At 33.0% G+C, this 19848-nt stretch overlaps 1 protein-coding gene across 1 annotated transcript in view; it reads right to left on the bottom strand.

Moving 5' to 3' along the window:
- The window catches only part of LOC309623067 (tubulin beta chain-like), a gene marked incomplete at both ends in the record, with an annotated part of 52629 nt that extends 44454 nt beyond the window's left edge, over nucleotides 1-8175 (bottom strand). Inside the window, 1 exon segment of the mRNA XM_082379600.1 lies at nucleotides 8022-8175. Within this exon segment, the coding sequence (XP_082235726.1) occupies nucleotides 8022-8175 (154 nt within the window).
- Between the last annotated feature and the right edge of the window lie 11673 nt (nucleotides 8176-19848).

Below are 19848 nucleotides of genomic sequence, written 5' to 3'. Positions count from 1 at the left end.
GGACCACCAGGGAAGTCCCTGTGTCCCCTTTTATCTTGAGGTTTTAAATCAGATAAAACTGAGCTTGAATTCTGGCTGTAGTTTTTTTTTAGTTGAAGTCTCCACGGGCAAATTGCCTAAACTCTCAGCCTCACTGTTCTCATCATCAACCTACCTTTAATTTCAAGGATTAAAACAGATGATATTCAAATTACTTAGAATTGTTCCCGTCACATAGTAGCTTCTGTCTCAAGTATATATTACTCCATAAGAAATTAATCTTTAAAAGAAAAAGAAAAACTTTCAAAAGATGCCTCATTTTTCTTTTATGTCTAATATCTGGTTTCTATTATTCCCATGAGTATGTGTTTTTGAGTAAATTATGAATACAAATTTTATTTATTTTATTTTTCATTTTATTATTTTTTTCATTTAATTTTTCAGTATGAATTCATGGAGTCAATTTGGTAATAATAAAAATTTACCAGGTCTAAATATTCTCTGTTCAAATCTATATGATAATCTCTTGTACAGTCTTCTTTTCCATCTTTTATCAATTTTTATCTCCTATGTGCTATTTATTGTCATTCAGACATTATAGAGATAGGTTATTCTAAATGAGGTTTAAGACACTCAGTATAACACATCATTTGATTTCTCCTCATTTTCTGAGTCAGAAATTTTACTTGGCTTTCTAGTTATTCTAACTAGATGTTGAAACCAGTTAACAATTTTTTTCTCAAACAAATGCAAATAGTAGGAACATAGCCTGGGTCCAACCAGACAAATTAGCAGATAGTCTCTTTACCTGGTGAATTTGGCAAAATAAACTCAATTCTATACAATTAAATCCAAACGTCAAACACACCAACATTACATTTAGCTAAGTGTTCCAGGCAACTGTAGAAAACATAACAGGGTTTTAATGAGAATGCAATGGAAAAAGCTAAGAGAACAAAAGCTGCTTAAAGTAGACTTTATGTTCGCAAACAGAAATTTTCATTTCATATACAGAACAATTTTAACAACCTCAGCAAGTGTCCACCATTGAGATCGTCTTCATAAAACAACATGCTTCTTGTTATCAAAAGGCCTTCAGTTTACTGAAACATTTAGCCCAGTGTTTATGGACATGGAGTCTGAACCAGACTGTCTAGTTACACATCCTGGCTTCACTTACTACTGGGGACTTTGGACTAATTACTCAACATCCCTCCAAGCACTAGTTTAAAAACATCATAATATGAGCATCTGGAATAGAGTAAATGTTCAGCATATATTGTCTTTTATTATATTTTTCAGGAGTAATATATCCTCTTGCTTATCATGTCAAATATTAAGCAGACTAATTTTTAAATTTCTTGTTTATTGTCCTGACAAATAAAGATAATATCAACTTGTTTTTAACTTTGGAATTAAATCTTGGTTTAACATTTCTTGATTTTTATTTGCCAAGTGGCAAATATAATTTTGCCCTTTAAAAACTATTCTCTGAATTTTTGTATTTATGTTAAGGACATCTGTTTCAGCTTTTGATGGAATAGTGATTAGTTTTTTTAGCACAAGTTTATATATAGTTGCCAAAAAATAAATAACATGTACATTAGAAAATTCAATTTTTCTTGTTGAAAAACTGGACTTGCAGTTTTTTAATTATATTTTTTCAATTGCATTTGTCTTCAGAATAAAGTACAGAGAGCTTAAAAATTCTGAAATAAGAGGAATATCGTATGCAATTTTTTTAGCAGATATGTATTTTGCATAGCACATTTTGCTGTGAAAAGGATTTTGCCTCACATTTTTTTATTCCTAATTGTAAATTGCTGATAGTATTATGCCAACTTTTCAATGTGTGAATATTTCTACACCATGGCAGGAAATGTTTGTAATGTGTAGCTGTATTCCTGAAAATAATTCTCAGGATAAAGTGAGAGTTACAGACTTACACAGTAGGGTATATCACTAGAACCATGCAATCTAGTAATGTATGTCACACTGGCCACATGCTCTGATAAATTTTCTTGTATTATTAAACATGAAACACACCTTTTCTTGCTTTCAGTGTTTTCCTCTCATGTCTTCTTTAAAGTTTCTTTATCCCCCATCCTTCTGTTTTCATTCTCCCATCTTAGGTCTAGGATGGTGCTTCCTTTTTATAGGGAAGTGATTTCATTGGAAAGTAAAAAAGAAATAACATGGTGACTCCTAAAAGACTTTTCATATTATATAAATGGTCATATTGTCTATCCCTTGAGTAGTCAAGGATTTCATCTTGAATAGTCTTAGAAGGGTAAGGGAACTCCAAAGTGAAACCCTGTATTTTGTCAAATAAGACACCCTGTCCCCTTAAATGTGATCAAGTATTTGGAATTTGCAGTTAATACTACCAAAAAAAGGTATAGTGGAAAATTGAATCTGTAAGTTATTTTTACTAGATATAAAATAATGAAAACATATCTTGGTACAGAATAATTATTTAGTCTCATAATGAAACCATCAAAATTAATAATTTAATAAACACTAAAATGTTATTTATTATGTAATTGTATGTAAATATAAAAGTATGTGGTGCACTTAGGTTGCCTTCAGCTAGTTGTATTTACTTACTAAATGAATTATGGATTTTTAATAATTAAAATAAATACTCATTTATCTTTTAATTATTGCAAATTATCTCAGTTACCAGGCAAATTCAGTATTACCTGATAAATAACTATCAGCTTCTGTAAATAATGTTATGCTTTAATTTTCTTCAATAAAAAAAGGATTTTTTTCCCCATTACAACTGATTTAGATTGGTGACAGTGAACCATACCCTTGAAAACTCTAACTTTTATGTAGCGGTACTTGGAAATATTTACAATTATCTTTAAAAATATTTTGCTATGTTCAAAGATTTGCATGAATTTAACTGTCAAGGTCAGAAATAGCTTCCATCCGAGTTAAAGATTCTATCCCCTGAGGACATCAACTAATACGTCAAAGGTCATCAGTTTTATACCTGATTATAATTAAGTACATGTTGACATAGATCTGATTTATTGCTCTACCAGGACTGTGAACTTCAGGGTAGACTATTTGTTTTAATGGGAATGGAGTTTTGTTTCTTGCTTATCAGAGGAATTCTGTTAACTTTAAAAGGGTTAGCAGAAGATGATTGGAAAACAAAATCCCAATTAACTCCCAATTATATAATTTTATTTAAAATTTTTATTTTATTATGGTATGCTATTCTATATAAAAGTAATAGATGATAACAGTACTTTCTAATTATTGATATATAAAAATGTACTTAAATGCATTTCATGATAATTGAGGGGAAAAAAACAGTTCTAACATCACTTGAAAGTTTAAGATTTGTTTCCTCCTCATGGAGATTATATTGTATCAGTGCTGGGGATGTGATCTGGAAAGCAGAGAGAAAAGAAATAAAAATAGGTTTTAACTGTAATATTCTTTGTGATATTGAATCAGAGTCTATATTTATTTGCAAAGTAACATGGGAAATTAAGTTAATTATAAGTAGATTTAGAAAGGAAACAAAATATATTTTCTGTTACAACTATCTAAATGTTTATTTTTGAATGTGTGTGGGGGGCAGTGCTAAAATCTGCCACTTAAATTTACAAAAGAAATGCCTAAAATTTTTATGTGACCTATGTGATACAGTCAAATTGTTCTATTCACTTTATAAACATCATATATGTGAGCATATGTGTGTATTATTGCACTCAAGCATGGGAATGAAAGAGATTGGAATTTTAACATCTACCGTTTTATAGATTATGAATATATAGCATGCCTACTCACCTTGTAAATGTATTTTAATATTTTATAAAACACATTTGATCTTTTAAAAGCTTCTTTACTAATTTCTTTTATTCTTTCCATATTCTTTATGAACACTTAACAGGAACACTTTATCCCCCTTGAAATGTATTACTTGTTTGAAACATATAGTGTTATCTGTTCTAATTTACTTTGTATGAATTGCCAGAGCTTCATATCTTGGAATTTTACATATTTATACTCTACCAATAACTTTACTGATGACTTCCAAGCTTATGTTTGAGACAGATATTTTATGCTTGTTTTATGGAATAAATATAAAGATACAGGGCATACTATTCATAGTGTTTATGAGTACTTCATTTCGATAATACTTAAAGATACAGTGAGTAATATTCATAGTGTTTATCAGTACTACAATCTGACAATATTTGATTAATTTCCTAGATTTTCAGATTCATTTAATAAAGTGAGTACTAGAGGAATAAACATACTTCTAATAATCTCGTGAAGAAAGTATTAAGCTAACGATAAACAACCACTTAGCAACTTGAATTTTGAATAAAATGCATCGATCAAATTTGTGTTTCCAGAATGAGATAGGAACTAGTACAAAGTATGTTAGTTGAAGCTCTCTGACTCCAAAACCTTTTCTCAATGTGCTAGATAAAGTTTCTCCTCATTGATGGGTATTGTAAAGTTATGTCTTCTTCATGAATATTCTAAATTATTCTTAATGTACATGTCCATATTTAAATTCTATAGGATATTATAAAATATCTTGTATATTTGTTAGGTTTTATAAGCAGTATAAATAACATTGTTTCAAACACTGGAAATTGATATGTAACTATTTGCTTAGCAAGAATTTTAATTCTACCTAATAAATCTTTAAATAATATCTAAAATTCATTAAATAATTTGTAATACACCTGGTAATGAAAGAAAAATTTGAATCATAGTTCAGAACCACATTTAGTTATGATGTGGGCAAGAGAGAAAGAAAAGTATATTTATGTCTGTATGGAAAGAAATAGTGGTTAAATAGGTACACCTGCTATGTTACATAAAATTCAATATCATTCCCTATTACAACATTCTTTAAGCACTTATTTTGCAGAGGCAGTGTGCTAAATATTGCTGGTAAAACTGTTAATCAAATAGGGCCATCACATTTATTTTTTTTTCTATAAAATCAGAGAAATAAACATCTGAACAAGTAGTAATTCATAATGATAAGTTATTTAATACATATGTACAATATGTATAAAGTGCTACAGAAACACAAAATGAGCAATGCATTAATTTTTCAGTGATAGGACAATGGAGACTTTAAAGGAAGTTACAAATTGGAAGACATGTTTCTTTTGGACCTTAAAGAATAAAGGTAATTTTGATGGTGATGAAAACATTGATGCCAATAATACTGTCAAGGCTGGTGGATGGAATTCCACAAGAAGAAATGATCATGAGATAAAAAGTGTGTTGTGGTATAAAAAGTTTTCAATTATGGGAAGGATAAGGTGAAAACTTTTCAGAAGGAGAATAATTTGACATTGGACAGGATGGAAGGGAGTGGGAAGGCAGAGAGATAATCTAAGAGGCTATTATTATAATAACTACCTCCGTAAATAATATATAATGAAACATTTTTAGAAGGTAATCATAGTTCTATATCTACTAATAGGACTGAGGAACATGGTCTAAATTATTTTGTTTTACAAAATATACTAATCTAAAATTAATCTGACATTGTTATTTGTGGTCTAACATAAAATTGTTAACTAATAACAATTTTTATAAGTATTCCTCCATTGATTATTTCTGGAAAAAATATCTATATAAATTAAGAGTATTTTAAAGTATACTCATAATTCACATGGATAATTTATATAGATAATTGATTTTTATATACAATGTGGTTATGTATTTGATCACTAACGATTTTGCTGCTCAAAATATTAGAGCACATTAAGAAAACTCTTCCCCAGATCTTATGGTTCTGCACTGTGTTTGGGAATTACAGAATGAAAGATATGTTTTAAAAAATATCTAAATCCTAATAATTCAACTTCATTGATAAACGCATTTGGTACACAAAGACATTTTTTTCTTAAAGGTATTATGTAATAATACCCTTCTACCTGAAGGAAAGGATTGAACTAATATTCATCTAAAAGAACATTTAAATATTTAAGTCTATTATTCCAATGTTCACCTTTTATATTGTTTCCTGAGAGAGTCACATATAAAGTTATAGACATCACATTTGGATACATTTTATATACAATTACATATTATGGCATACATTAAGAATTTCACAAAATATTGTGTGACAGTTAATCGTGAAGTAAAGTCAAGAGGAAGGCTGTATGGCTTGTTTTAAGTGGCAGAAAATGGCTCAAAATGCCTGATTAATCCTTTTTCCATCCATAGAAAAATTATGTGTGACATAATATAAAGATACATTCATGGTTATGCTATGGAACATAAAAAAGTAAAATTTTAGCCCATAAGAATAGCTGATGAGTTCCAGAAGTGAAGTCAACAACCGATTTAACTCATTCTACTGGAAAGACAATTACTTTAAGAAAAATAGCTAAAATACACCTGTGATTTCATTTAAGAGAATAACATTAAGCACAATTCCTGGAATTATGCTCCTTATATAAATTATTCTTGTTTACCACAATTTACAATCAATGTCAATTGATAACGCATGCTGTGGTAGAAGGTAATCTCAATATATACGAGAAATGAGCACTTATCTCTTGGTATTTGTCTTTGAAGAAAGCTACTTTGAACAACCTCGTAAATTTCAGCTAAGGCCTTGTGTGTACATAAAGGAGTTGTGTTTTGTTTTTCTAAGAGGTGTTCATCTTTCTCATCATTAAGTTTATTTTATTTTATCATAGTCAATGTTAAATTCTTTAAGTAATATCATGATTAATAACCCTTTCCCCAAATTCAGTCTACCATTTTGTTGTAATTTATAATACTGGAGTCAGATCGATAAGAACAGACTTATATAATTTCTTGTTGGAAAATTTTGTTTCATTTCAATTCATCCCTCCTTTGTTAAGATCAGAATTGAAGAGCACAAGCCTATGTAATTGTTTATTACTTTATTTCATTTTCTGGTCTGCTGCTATGTTCATTTTAGTGTAAGGTACTTATTCTTCCTTCCTGGTCTTATATCAGCAGCTGTTAGCTTTTTGTTCTTTCACCTTTACTTCTCTTCCTCAAGTAGTTTTGCACCAATGTACTTACTACATCCACTTCAATATGTTTTAAGAAACTATACATTCCAGCATAGTTAGTGCCCTATAAATCTTCCTAGAGTCACTTGAGTCTAGGTTAGATAGGTTATAAAATATGCATCATCATCAAGAGAAACAGCAAAAAAGTCTCTAAAAATATTATTCTTAGAAAAAAAAATAACCCACAGGAAAAGAAGAGATATTTGAGTTTGGCTCTTAGAATTGTTAGAAGGGAATTCGTGTCAAGAAAGACCAGAAATAACAGTCAGCTGTTTTATCGGCAGAGATAGTAAAACAACTAAGTTGTGGAGTCAGCAGTTCCCACCAGTGGCCACAGAAGGAGGATTCCGAGGAGTGCATGGTAAGGGTGCTCATAGCCTCAGAAGAAATAATTGTGCCTTTGTCTCCTGGGGATCTGGGGTCATCACAAGAGAGACCTTCAGAGTAGGACAATAAGTAACATTAGTGCTGGTCCACTTCTATTGTTCTATTCCCTTCCCCCCTTAATAATTATTCATCTAAATTGTTTGTCATAGACGACTATTGCATTTTGTATCACAAGTTTGTTACCGAAATGCTGTTTTTTAATCCTTACACCAAAGTATCTGCATCAGTTCTTCAAGGATGGCCTTCTTGGTGACCCTCCACAACTCACTCTGAGCCAGTTAGGTATTTTAACTCTTTATTCCTGTATCTCCAATAACTGAAGAAAGAATTCATCACAATATCTAGATTAGGGCTAAACTTCAGGGCTCCGTACACTAGGATAGGGAATTAACAAGGACAAACAAATATGCTGAAGTACTATGTATACTTTAGGTAAGCCCTCTTGACAGTTTGGAGGTCAATGATTGCCTCATGCAAAGTGTCAAGACATCACCCCACCAGAGTGGAATAAGGATGAGTGGAGAGAATGAAATCTTTGGGAAACACTGTCACCTCCTTCATATAACCTTCAACATTTTAGGGAGACAAGTATCAAAAGTAACTTACTTGTGATCACAGGTTGTTCTTTTTTAAAAAGTTTCTTCCTCTCCTTCCGGCATGAGAAGCCAGGTAATTTATCATCAGTAACTGGCTTACATTGGGTTATGGCACATTTGCTGCTTTCTTTTTGTAAAAGGTGTGGACTCCGCACCAGACTCATGGTGTTCTCTCAGAGAACACACTGTCCATCTCTTCTGTCCTATTTTAATTATCACTTCCCCCAACTCTTCAATGGAAACCCTTTAGTCTCCAGACAAAAAAACAAATAAACTCCCTGGAATTTATTTTGAAGAGATATCATATGAGACTTAGGTGATTTCTTATAACTTATATTTCCAATGACTTTTGTTATTTACAAAATTACCTATGATACAGTAACATAATACAATTATAATTATTCATTGGAACAAGAAAAAATATTGGAATCTGATATATATATATATATATATATATATAAATCATTGTACTGACAATAAATTTATTTTGATTTTCTTAAAAGTCAAGTTTAGAAAAAAACTAACTGTGATATATGGTCATCCTTCTATATTCTAAACTTTTTTAATAAGTACTTATTATGGGTGGAGCAAATAATGGGTGTTGTAAATACACACATAAGAGAGGAATTCATATTCTGTTGGCAGAAAATAAAAGTAAGTAATAATATGGTGTGATATGTGTTGTAGAAAATTATGCTAAAATTACTATGGAAGGGCAAAGGTCAGAGCAAACCTAGATTAGAGTCACCAAGAGCATGATTGAGCCTTGGAAAATTAGAGTTTCTTAAGCTGGAGTATTGAGAAAAAGGGCATTCATATTAGCGTGAACATAATAGCCACATTAAGGCATGAAAGACCATGGTGAGCCTGGTAATGAATGATTAAGTTGTTGTAAGAGAAGCATGTTATTAAAAAAAATTAAAACTGAAAGTAGAAATGCAGTAATGCATTAAAACTAAGTGCATTACAAATCTAATCATTTTAAAAACACTGTATGGCCACACAAATATATATCCATAGGCAAGAATCTTCACCATGACAAGTGGAAAATTCTACAGAAATGACAGTGAAGGTGAAGGAAAGTGCTAAGATTTAGAAGATATTTATGAAAAAGAAACAGCAGAACTTTGGGAGTGAAGGGCAGTGAGGAAGGGCAAGAGCTTCAAATTGTGTGGCTTTGTCTGGGTGTCATTGATTGAGTTAGAAAATACAAGATGAAAAACGAGTTTAGAGGGAAATGAACTTAAGATTACTGTACACATAACACTTTGAGAAAACTAAGTGATAATCAAAAAATTTTTAAATAATTACAATTTTTTTGAAAGTCAGACAAAAGATAAGTTAAAGAGTGGGATATTCAAAAAGAAAATATCAGCATCGTATGTGCTATGATTGAGGTCTTGAGAAGAAAAATGTCTTGCTTTGGTACCGTCTGAAACGAAAGCCTAAAAGGAAAGCTTGTGGGGAGGAAGTCTATCTGGGAGGTGATTCTAGGAAACACCTGAGTGTAGGCAGGGAAACTGAGGTAGAGAAGGAGAAAAAGTATGCATTCTTGAAGTCATTGCTGTGGACAGTAGGGTCTGATTCAACAGAGACCCCTTGCAGAATTGATTACCCTTCAGAAGGAAGGCTGAACATTTCTTCGTAGGCAGCCATCTCCTGCTAGACGAGGGTTGGCTCTGAGTATGTTAACCTCCACCCCCATACTTCCTGACTGTGGGCTTGGTAAAAGAATACTGAGGTGGAAAAGCAGAGAGACACTTGGAAGAGCTTGAGAAAGGACTGACAGAGTGTATGAAATGAAATAGTACAGTTTTTAATAAACCTATGATTTTCAAGGAAACTATGATAAATATTTGAAAATATCTTATAGCGGATTATTAGAGTATCCCTCCTAATAAGTATGACAAGATTTTCTTTTGAATTAGCACATTAATTTTTTTGTAAACTAACTCATTTTCTTTAACTTGTAAAATTATCAATTCTTTCTTCTTCAAATATGGCCTCCCCTAAATTTATTTTTCTCTCCTTTTTTTTTGTAGACTCTTGTAATATAGAAATTGGCCTTTCTCTGTCTAATAACTGTATATCTCATATTTTATTTTATAAATTTCTTGTTTCTTTTTTATTAAATCTGGGAGACTTCCTAACCATGTCTGCCTGATTATTAAATCTTTGCTGTATTCACTCTGCAATTCAATTCATTTATTTACTTCATTTTTAATAATTATAGTTTACAAAATCCATGTTTACAAATTATCTCTTCCTTATAACTGCTAGGTCTTGCTTTCTATATCAATAGTTCTCTCTTTTCTCTTTGAAAAGATTTATGATGCTTAATCTAAATTCTTGTTCTCATGACTTTATTCATTCTCCTTCTGTTTTTTTTTTTTTCTGGCTATTCTAATTCATGATGTCTTTCTGCATGGTGATTGCACTCCTTGATATTTCATTATCTTTTGTGTGGGTTCATATTCCTTTGAAAGAATCATCTGCCTTGTTTAATAATTTTTATCTGGGTTGACAGATAAAAGCCCAGTGTTCCTCCTGATGAGTCAATGTCTATGTGTGTATTGAGGAGAGGGGGAGATATCCTCAAACAAAAAGCCTGGCATTTCATCTGGGCTGAAAAATCTCATTTGGTTCACATAATCAGGCCACTTTGGCCCTCAAGGAATCTCTCTGCATCACTGCTTAAAGCAATGCTATTTCTGTAAAGCTTACTCTCTATGGTTGTAATCACTTACAGAGTAAAAAGGAAAGGGATAAGTAACAACCAATCAGGGACATACTTATTTGACTTCATCTCTTATTTTATTTTTCCCATCCCAGCCTGACTTATTGTCTTATTTTTTTTTAGCTGCAGTTGGGTTGATTCTGAGTTAGGGCTGCTGTGCTTTGTTTTTTTTTTTTTTTTTTTGCAACCATGGTGCTCCTGGTCCTCCAAGTGGTCTGCCTGGGAAAGTATAAGGAAAGGAAAAGGGTACAGTTAAATAGCCCCCATGCCCATTCTCTGGCATCTGCCTCATTTTCACTTGAGACTGCCATTTCACCTACCCAAACATCTGATCTAACCACTATGTATCAGTCACCTGAAATATTTCTCACAGGAATTAAGTGGAATTCAGGGATAAATCAGCTTCCTTATTCCTACTCTTGGATCTCCTAGGCCCATACACCTATTTAGAATATATTATGAGAGAGGACAGTACATATGATGTTTTCTCCAATGATTATTGAACTATAGAAAAGTTATCCTCTGGGATCTGATTTATTTAATTTTAGATTTCCACAAAAAGTTGAAATCAATTGACCATAGATTCTAATAACGTCCTGATAGTTCACCAGCCCCCTGGTGAGAAGTACATTTGCTTTGATGACCTATTCCTGGAAACTTATACTTTGCTTATCACAAAATTGCTATGAAGTAAATAATTCCTTGGATGAAACCGATACTACATCCTTTATTGTTCTTGTCAAGAATATGTATGTTGGACTAAATTATTCTAGATTATTTCATATGGAACATTTAACTTTATGCTGCATTTTAAATGTACTCTGATACCAGATATTTCTCCCCATAACTTCTTTATCAGCAATAAAAATGAGTTAAGATAGAAGCAGTCTACATTTCTTGTTGATGTGCTCAAGGAGCCAAATAGACCGTCTTTTGGTTGTTCATCACAAGTGCTTACTGTCCTTCGGAAGATCAGGCTCTTTGGGTTAAGGCAGACTGAAATTAAAGTGAAGCTGACTGTATTTGAGTTTTCATTTTTCTCTTTTGCTGAATATGTAACAATCACCCTGGAAAACTTCAGGAATAACAAAGGAAAAGGTAAAAGTAAGAAAGGTAAAGTGAGAGAAACACTTTCTTTTTATTTGCTTACCTCTCATCTCTAGTTAATTATTTAGATAAGGTAGAAAAAATTAGTAAAATTTCCTCTCCAGAGAAATACAGCTAAATCTTAGGATTTTAATCAAGTCAGAAGCCCTCCCTTAAATAACCAAGAGAGACACCCAAGAAATTATGCAGCCTCTTTAGTTCACATAATAACCTACTTACTCCTACTCCTCCCATTCTATGTGGATCGGTAAAGAAACAATTGTTACATTTACTATATTATATATAATGAAGCCAATACAGTTGAGGGAATATTTCCTTGCTCAATCTGAGCTTTCTGTAATATTCCTGAAAATTATCTATTTTTGTGAGAGTGGCTTGCATTTAATACAATAGGTTTAAAAAGTCCACAATCCTATCATTCATAATGGCAGAAACTTCCCCTGGAAACTAGACCAGTGAGAATCTTTTTCCCATATTGACTCTGGAACCATGAACTCTTTTCTCCTTCTGCTAATTTCAAGATGAATTAGGTCCATCCGGTTATTTCAGGCTTACGTATTTTTCCAAATATGCCGTATTTTATATTAAATGAGGATATGGTAGTGATCCATGTACCTGTGCTCTGTGGTAACGCCTACTTATCTCTCCTCTGTTAAGAAGTCGTAATGAGACAGCTGACCCAGCTCTTTGCTAAGGTACCTAGAATTGGGAGGAAAGGACCCTCCACAGACATAAGATTTGTCTCTCATTGGTAGGACTAACTTCTCCATGCCTTCTCTTGTCCGAGGCTTATGAGCAGAAAAGCCTTGGTCTGTGTGGTGTATTGTCATTGAAAATTAGAGGGTGCTGCTCTCTGAAGGGTGATGGAGTGATCACAGACATTTCAGTTACATCCATTCAGTTCAGGGAGCAAAGAAACACCATGGAAAAACTTACATAATTATGTTTTTAAATGTCAAGAGTTGTATTAAGTGCATGGGAAAAGATTCAATCTTCCTTTCTTTATTTAAGGGACTCTGCCAAAGCAACTGTATTGTTTAATGTGTTCTGAGATTGTATATCCTGAGGCTACTTGGGTTCCAGGAGGTTAATTTTATTTTTATAGATCCTTTTTCATTTCACGGTGACTCAAAGTGACTCCCCAGTTGCATTCCTGAGACCTTTCCTTTGTCTTTATTTTCATGTATAAGTCTGCTTTGCATAAATGGTGTCACATGGTATACAAAATACATTATACTTTGCTTTAAATTTATTATACAGAAACACCGTTATCTTAAATCTAATAAGGTAGACAAGGGCATGAAGGTATATATTCTTCCTACCATTGTCCTGGTAATTTAATTCCTTTCCAAATATAACAGTAGACTTACTTAAAATGCTTACATGAACTTTTTCTATAAAATAAAGATATTCAATACAATTTCTGTCAAAAATTCTTATCTCAAATAAATATATTTTTAGCAGGGAGATATTTAAAGATTGGTAAGTCAATAATAGAAATGATATCATCTTGCATTTTAATCTTGAAACAAACTTTCTAGTTATAATACTCAGTTACTCAATGAAATATAATACACATAAGCTAAATAAATCTGTGATCAAGAGCACCTTGAATATTTGGGCATTCTCTGGGCCTGTCAGTCAGTCTATGATGAGCTGTGAGGAAAAAAAGGGCTTAAGATTGACATTTACATTTCTATTCTCACTGTGTCAGAACCCCTTCCCCATGAAACCATTTAAAATGAAATAATATTTACTTTTCTTAAATTCAGGTGCACTCAGTTGAATGATTTTGTAGCATCTGAGTTAGAGGGAGGTCACAAATGTGTTCACTCAGTTGACAGTAAAGGTTATTAAACAATAAAATTGAACAGTAAAGGTGATTGTGTTCATTCATCTTTTCTCAAAGTCAAAGTAGTCTTTGAGGTAGTAATCCCTTGTTGGTCACATCATTTGCAAATATTTTCTCCCATTCTGTAGGTTGTCTTTTTGTTTATGGTTTCCTTTGCTGTGAAAAGCTTTTAAGTTTAATTAGGTCCCATTTGTTTATTTTTTTTTTTATTTCCATTGCTCTAGGAGATGGATCCAAAAAAGATATTGCTGCGATTTATGTCAGAGTGTTCTGCCTATGTTTTCCTCTAGGAGTTTTATAGTACCTGGTCTTACATTTAGGTCTTTAATCCATTTTGAGTTTATTTTTGTGTATGGTGTTAGAGAATGTTCTAATTTCAATCTTTTACATGTAGCTGTCCAATTTTCCCAGAACCACTTACTTGGAGAGACTGTCTTTTCTCTATTGTATATTCTTGCCTCCTTTGTCATAGATTAATTGACCATAGGTGTGTGCTTTTATTTCTGGGCTTTCTATCCTGTTCCATTGATCTATATTTCTGTTTTTGTGCCAGTACCATACTCTTTGATTACTGTAGCTTTGTACTATCACCTGAAGTCAGGGAGCCTGATTCTTCCAGCTTCATTTTTCTTTGTCAAGACTGCTTTGGCTATTCGGGATCTTTTGTGTTTCCATACAAATTTTAATATTTTTTTTGTTCTGGTTCTGTGAAAAATGCCATTGGTAATTTGATAGGGATTGCATTGAATCTGTAGATTTCCTTGTGTAGTATAGTAGTTTTGACCCTACTGATTCTTCCAATCCAAGAATATCTTTCCATCTGTTTGTGTCATCATTGACTTCTTTCATCTGCATCTTATAGTTTTCAGAGTACAGGTCTTTTGCCTTCTTAATATAACTAAAACACTATTGACTGTTAGGATAGACCTTAGTTTAAAGCTAGAAATTACTTATAGTTCATTGTAGTAAACAAAAGTAACTAATTTTCTACTAGCTTAAAATTGTCTCATAAACTAGGTTTAAAAAAAGAAGACAATGTACAGCAGTATTTATGTAAATGATAAAATTCTCATGAGCATCAGAACCATCATTAAAGTCAAGTTTCCTACAAGCTAGGCATTTTGAATTTTTTTCATGACTCTTTTGACTTCATATTCTAAGAATATGAAGTTGAATATAAGTACTGGGGAATTTTTAATTATATTAAATTCTTATGGAATAATTTTTAAAAATATTTTTCTTTTCCACATCTGTCTCTCCTTTCCTTATTTTGTCTTCTCTTTCCTACTGTTATTCTACATTTTTAATTTTTCTTCTCTTACCCTCTATTTTTCTCTGCACATTTTTCTGTATATAGTATACTGTATGTTTTGTATTGTGTAAGTTCCTTAGGAATATATAAATCCTAGTCTATATCATCTACTCTGAAAACATATTTCTTATCTGGCTTTCTGGTAACTTCTGAAAATATTTTAGATATGAAACATTCAGCAGTAAACCATTTAAACTGAGATGTGGTAAAATTCCAAGTTAAGCCCTAGATTTCCATTCAAATTGTTCCAGTCTGTGAATATTCTCCATTCACAGCTGTGACCTTCAGCTGCTGAATGATTTCAGTGAATCTGATACTTTCACAAGGAGATTTTTATCTAACATACACATTATAGGTCAGATCTCACAGTAAAGGAAAGTATTTCCTTGGAAATTGATATCTGCATTATTTCTCTGTCAGTACCTACAGGTTACAGTTTATTTAGGTTGGGTTTTAAGAAGCTAAATATTAAGGTTTATTTTAAAGCATTTTCAAATCAGTTCTCTAAATAGTTGTTATATTACAATAAATTACTTCATTTAAATCAGCTCTTTTAAAAGAAAGGTTTAGTTATAATACATAAGATTATTCACTTTTGTATTTACTAAACATGTATAATGCTCATAATATAAAAAGTGAACCAACAATGATTTTTAAATGCTCATGGTAATAACAGTCTGAAATACCTTCCAGATAAGCTAATGGTCTAGGCTGCCTTTTGGGAAAATGGCCAATGCTCATTTCTATAGTCTGAAGTGAACCCTCAAATTTCATGTGGGACTTGGAACAAGGATTCCTGAAAAAAACATTTGTGTATTGTTTGATCTCTCTCTATATGCAGGCCTCCAACTATCCATTTATTTATTTCTTGCTTAATCTGTTATTGCCTAATTTTAAATTTCTTGCCCAATTGCCCTAGCTATGAACTCCAGTACAATGTTGAGTAGTGGTAGCAAGAACAGAAAACTTAGTTATGTTCTTGATCTTAGGAGAAAAGCTATCAGTCTTTAACCATTAAGTATATAAAGTTAGCTGTGCTCATTTTATATATGTTCTTTATCAGGATGAGGATGTAGTCTTGTATTTCTAGTTTGTTGAGTATTTCCCCTATGAAGGGGTATGGGATTATGTCACATGCTTTTTATGTTATATTGTGATAACCATGTGACTACGGAATTTATATTATAAATACACTCAGGTTCAGTAACCATCGTCTGGGTATTTCTAAAGATCCCTCAAATTATCTTCCCGAGATCTAGAAATACAGACCCTGACATCTGAGCCCTTTGGGCTTACTGCTGCCTTCTTTGTTCAGTTTCCACAATATCTCAGACCAAAATGGACAGGTTATTTTTGTATTTTCCCTTTCTGACTAGTGTGATGGTTAATTTATTTGCTAACTTAACTGGACAGAACATGTCCAGATATTTGGTCGATTATTATTATGGGTGTTTTTGTGAGACAGCTTTTGAATAATATGAACATTTTAATCAGTAGAGTAAAGCAAATGGCCCTCCTTAATGTAAGTGTGCCTTATCCAATCATTTGAAGACCTGAATTGAACAGAATGACCAACCCTTCCCCAAGTAAGAGGTAATTCTCCAGAAGACTACCTTTGGACTTCATCTGAAACATCAGATCTTCTTGTCTGCTTGGACTTCTAACCGGAACATCGGCTCTTTCTGGGTCTTCACCTTGCTGGCTGGTTGGACTTGCCAGCCTCCATAATTGTGTGAGCCAATTTCTTAAATAAATCTCTTTCTAGATGCATGTTTTATTGGTTCTGTTTCTCTGGAGAACCCTGACTAATACAACTAACAAGGACTCCCTTGAATTATACCTTCCTCCTTCCCATATAAGCCTCAAATGTTAATGGACTACAGAAGATAAGCTTCAGGAATTTCCAAATGATTATAACCATTACACAATGCCCCACACATTATAGAAGTTCAGTAGAATAATGTCACCTTATTAGTTGAGATGAATGCAGTGTGCTGACAAACAAAACCTGTGTATCCATAAAATGTTTTGTACTCAGCAGAATTTTATTTTTCATCTTTTGATTTATTGGCACCTAAAAGTCAATCATGTCAATACTAGAATTCATGAATGAGAAAAATTGTGTTTGTAAGGGTAATTTTTTTTTTTTAATTTTATTTATTTATTTTTGGCTGTGTTGGGTCTTCGCCTCTGCGCGAGGGCTCTCTCCAGCTGCAGCGAGCGAGGGCCACTCTTCATCGCGGTGTGCAGGCCTCTCACCGCCGCGGCCTCTCCCACTGCGGAGCACAGGCTCCAGACGCACAGGCTCAGCAGGTGTGGCCCACGGGCCCAGCCGCTCCGCGGCACGTGGGATCCCCCCCGTCCAGGGCCCGAACCCGCGTCCCCCGCACTGGCAGGCAGACTCTCAACCACTGCGCCACCAGGGAAGCCCTGTAAGGGTAATTTTTATATGTAGATTTCTTACAAGTAGTCATCACTACTTTATAAAGTCTTTCATGGAGATATTTAATACACAAAGATTCTCTTCAGCAATCTCTAGTAATCACATACAATATATTAAAAGTTACCTAGGCTGCTTACTTCATAATTATATACATTGTTTTATTTGGTAGATTTTCTTATAAGTGTGAGAAATAATTGCTTTATTTGGTAGATTTACTTATGTGTCAGAAACTGTAAAATAATGTAAATATTGTTCTTCAGCGATTTGCTCTTTGAAGTCAAGACTACCTACATTTAGCTTTCCATTTGTTGATTCAATAAATCATTAATGAGCAACATGTATGAGGCCTATGATATGGCTTGGAGAAATGGTGATGAGAAAGACAGGCTCCATTCTGCCCATATAAGGAGTAAACAAAAGAAGTTTTGTTAATTGAAGAATAAGTTATGATTAAATGATGGGTAGAAATAACATATACAAGTAAGTGTAGATTTTTTAAAGTTTTGGAATGAAACTACTTAAAATCAAGATGAGTGAAGAAATGTGAAATTTTACTCTTTTTTAATTGATACCTTAAATTTAATGCAAAAATGATTTTGAATTATACTTATTAAAAATAAATGAGTACAAACTTAAAAAATTACATTATTAAAGTTTTCAGTTGAATATATAATACAGTCATCTTTTTATAAGTCAAACATACATATTTTTTAAAAGAGGATTTTATTCCTTATGTATCTATTCTTTCACCCTTTCTAATATAATTGGAAAATTATTTGTTATGTTTCCTCTATCATATGTATACAAATGTATCCAAACATATATGTCCATACAGATTTGAACACACACACACAGACACACACATATATCAACTCACAATTCTTTGAGTGAGGTCAACCTTCAGGATATTCATGAGTATTTGAAAGTTCCTAAAAGTTACATTTGTGATTACTGAATCTGCTGAAATGTAAGTGACAAAACAAATGTTTTAAAAATTTTTATAAATTTCTGAGGAGGTTTACATTGATTTTTTTCCATTGGAGAAAAATATAGAATCAAATTCAACATGTGAATGTCAGATAATATGTCTGGGCTCAACATACACCATGAATCAAAGATAGTTTGTATATAATGAACATGATACTTTATATGAGTAATGTTATTTACTAGATTTGTCTTACTTAGAGACATAGTTTGCTGAAGCAGAACAAATTAGACACTGCACAACTATAGGCATACCTCGTATTATTGCACTTTGCTTTACTGCACTTCACAGATACTGTGTTTTTTACAAACTGAAGGTTTGTGGCAACCCTGAATCAAGCAGTCTGTTGGTGCCATTTTTCGAACAGCACGTGCTCATTTCATGTCTCCGTGTCACATTTTGGTAATTCTCACAATATTGCAAAGTTTTTCATTATTACTATATTTACTATGGCAATCTGTGATCAGTGATCTTTGATGTTACTATTGTAATTGTTTTGAGGTGGCATGAACCACACCCTTATAAGATGGTGAATTTAATAAGTGTGTGTGTTCTGACTACTTCACCGACCAGCCATTCCCCTCTCTCTCTCCATCTCCTGGGACCTCCCTGTTCCCTGAGACATAACAATGTTAAATTAGGCCAATTAATGACCCTACAATGACCTCTAAGTGTTCAAGTGAAAGGAAGAGTCTCATGTATTGCATTTTTAATCAAAAGCCAGAAATGATTAAGCGTAGTGAGGAAGGCATGTTGAAAAGCCGAGATAAGCCATAAGTTGGGCCTCTTGCTCTGGTTAGCCAAGTTGTGAATGCAAAGGAAAAGTTCTTGAAGGAAATTAAAAGTGCTACTCCAGTGAACCCATGAATGATAAGAAAGTTAAACGTCCTCATTGTTGATATGGAGAAAGTTTTAGTGGTCTGGATAGCAGATCAAACCAGCCATAACATTCCCTTAAATCAAAACCTAATCCAGAGAGGTGAAGAAGCTGTAGAAGAAAAGTTTGAACTAGCAGAGGTTGGTTCATGACATTGAAGGAAAGAAGGCATCTCCATAACTTAAAAGTGCAAGGTGAAGCAACAAGTGCCGATATAGAAGCTGCAGTAAGTTATCCAGAAGCTCTAGGTGAGATAATGAATGAAGGTGACTACACTAAACAACAGATTTTTTTTTTTTTTTTGTCTCATCGCGCGGCATGTGGGATCTTAGTTCCCCGACCGGGGATCGAACCCACTCCCGCTGCAGTGGAAGAGTGGAGTTCTAACCACTGGACCATCCCAGGGAATTCCCAACAGATTTTTAATATAGGCATAACAGCCTTCTATTGGAAGAAGATGGCATCTAGATCTTTCTTTGCTAGAGAGAAGTCAGTGCCTGGTTTCAATAGTTCAAAGGACAGGC

Source organism: Balaenoptera borealis (genome assembly GCF_965194805.1).
Source record: "Balaenoptera borealis genome assembly, chromosome: 2".
NCBI classification, from domain to species: domain Eukaryota; kingdom Metazoa; phylum Chordata; class Mammalia; order Artiodactyla; family Balaenopteridae; genus Balaenoptera; species Balaenoptera borealis.
Note: the sequence above shows the minus strand (reverse complement) of the source record. Positions and strands in the feature narration are given on the sequence as shown.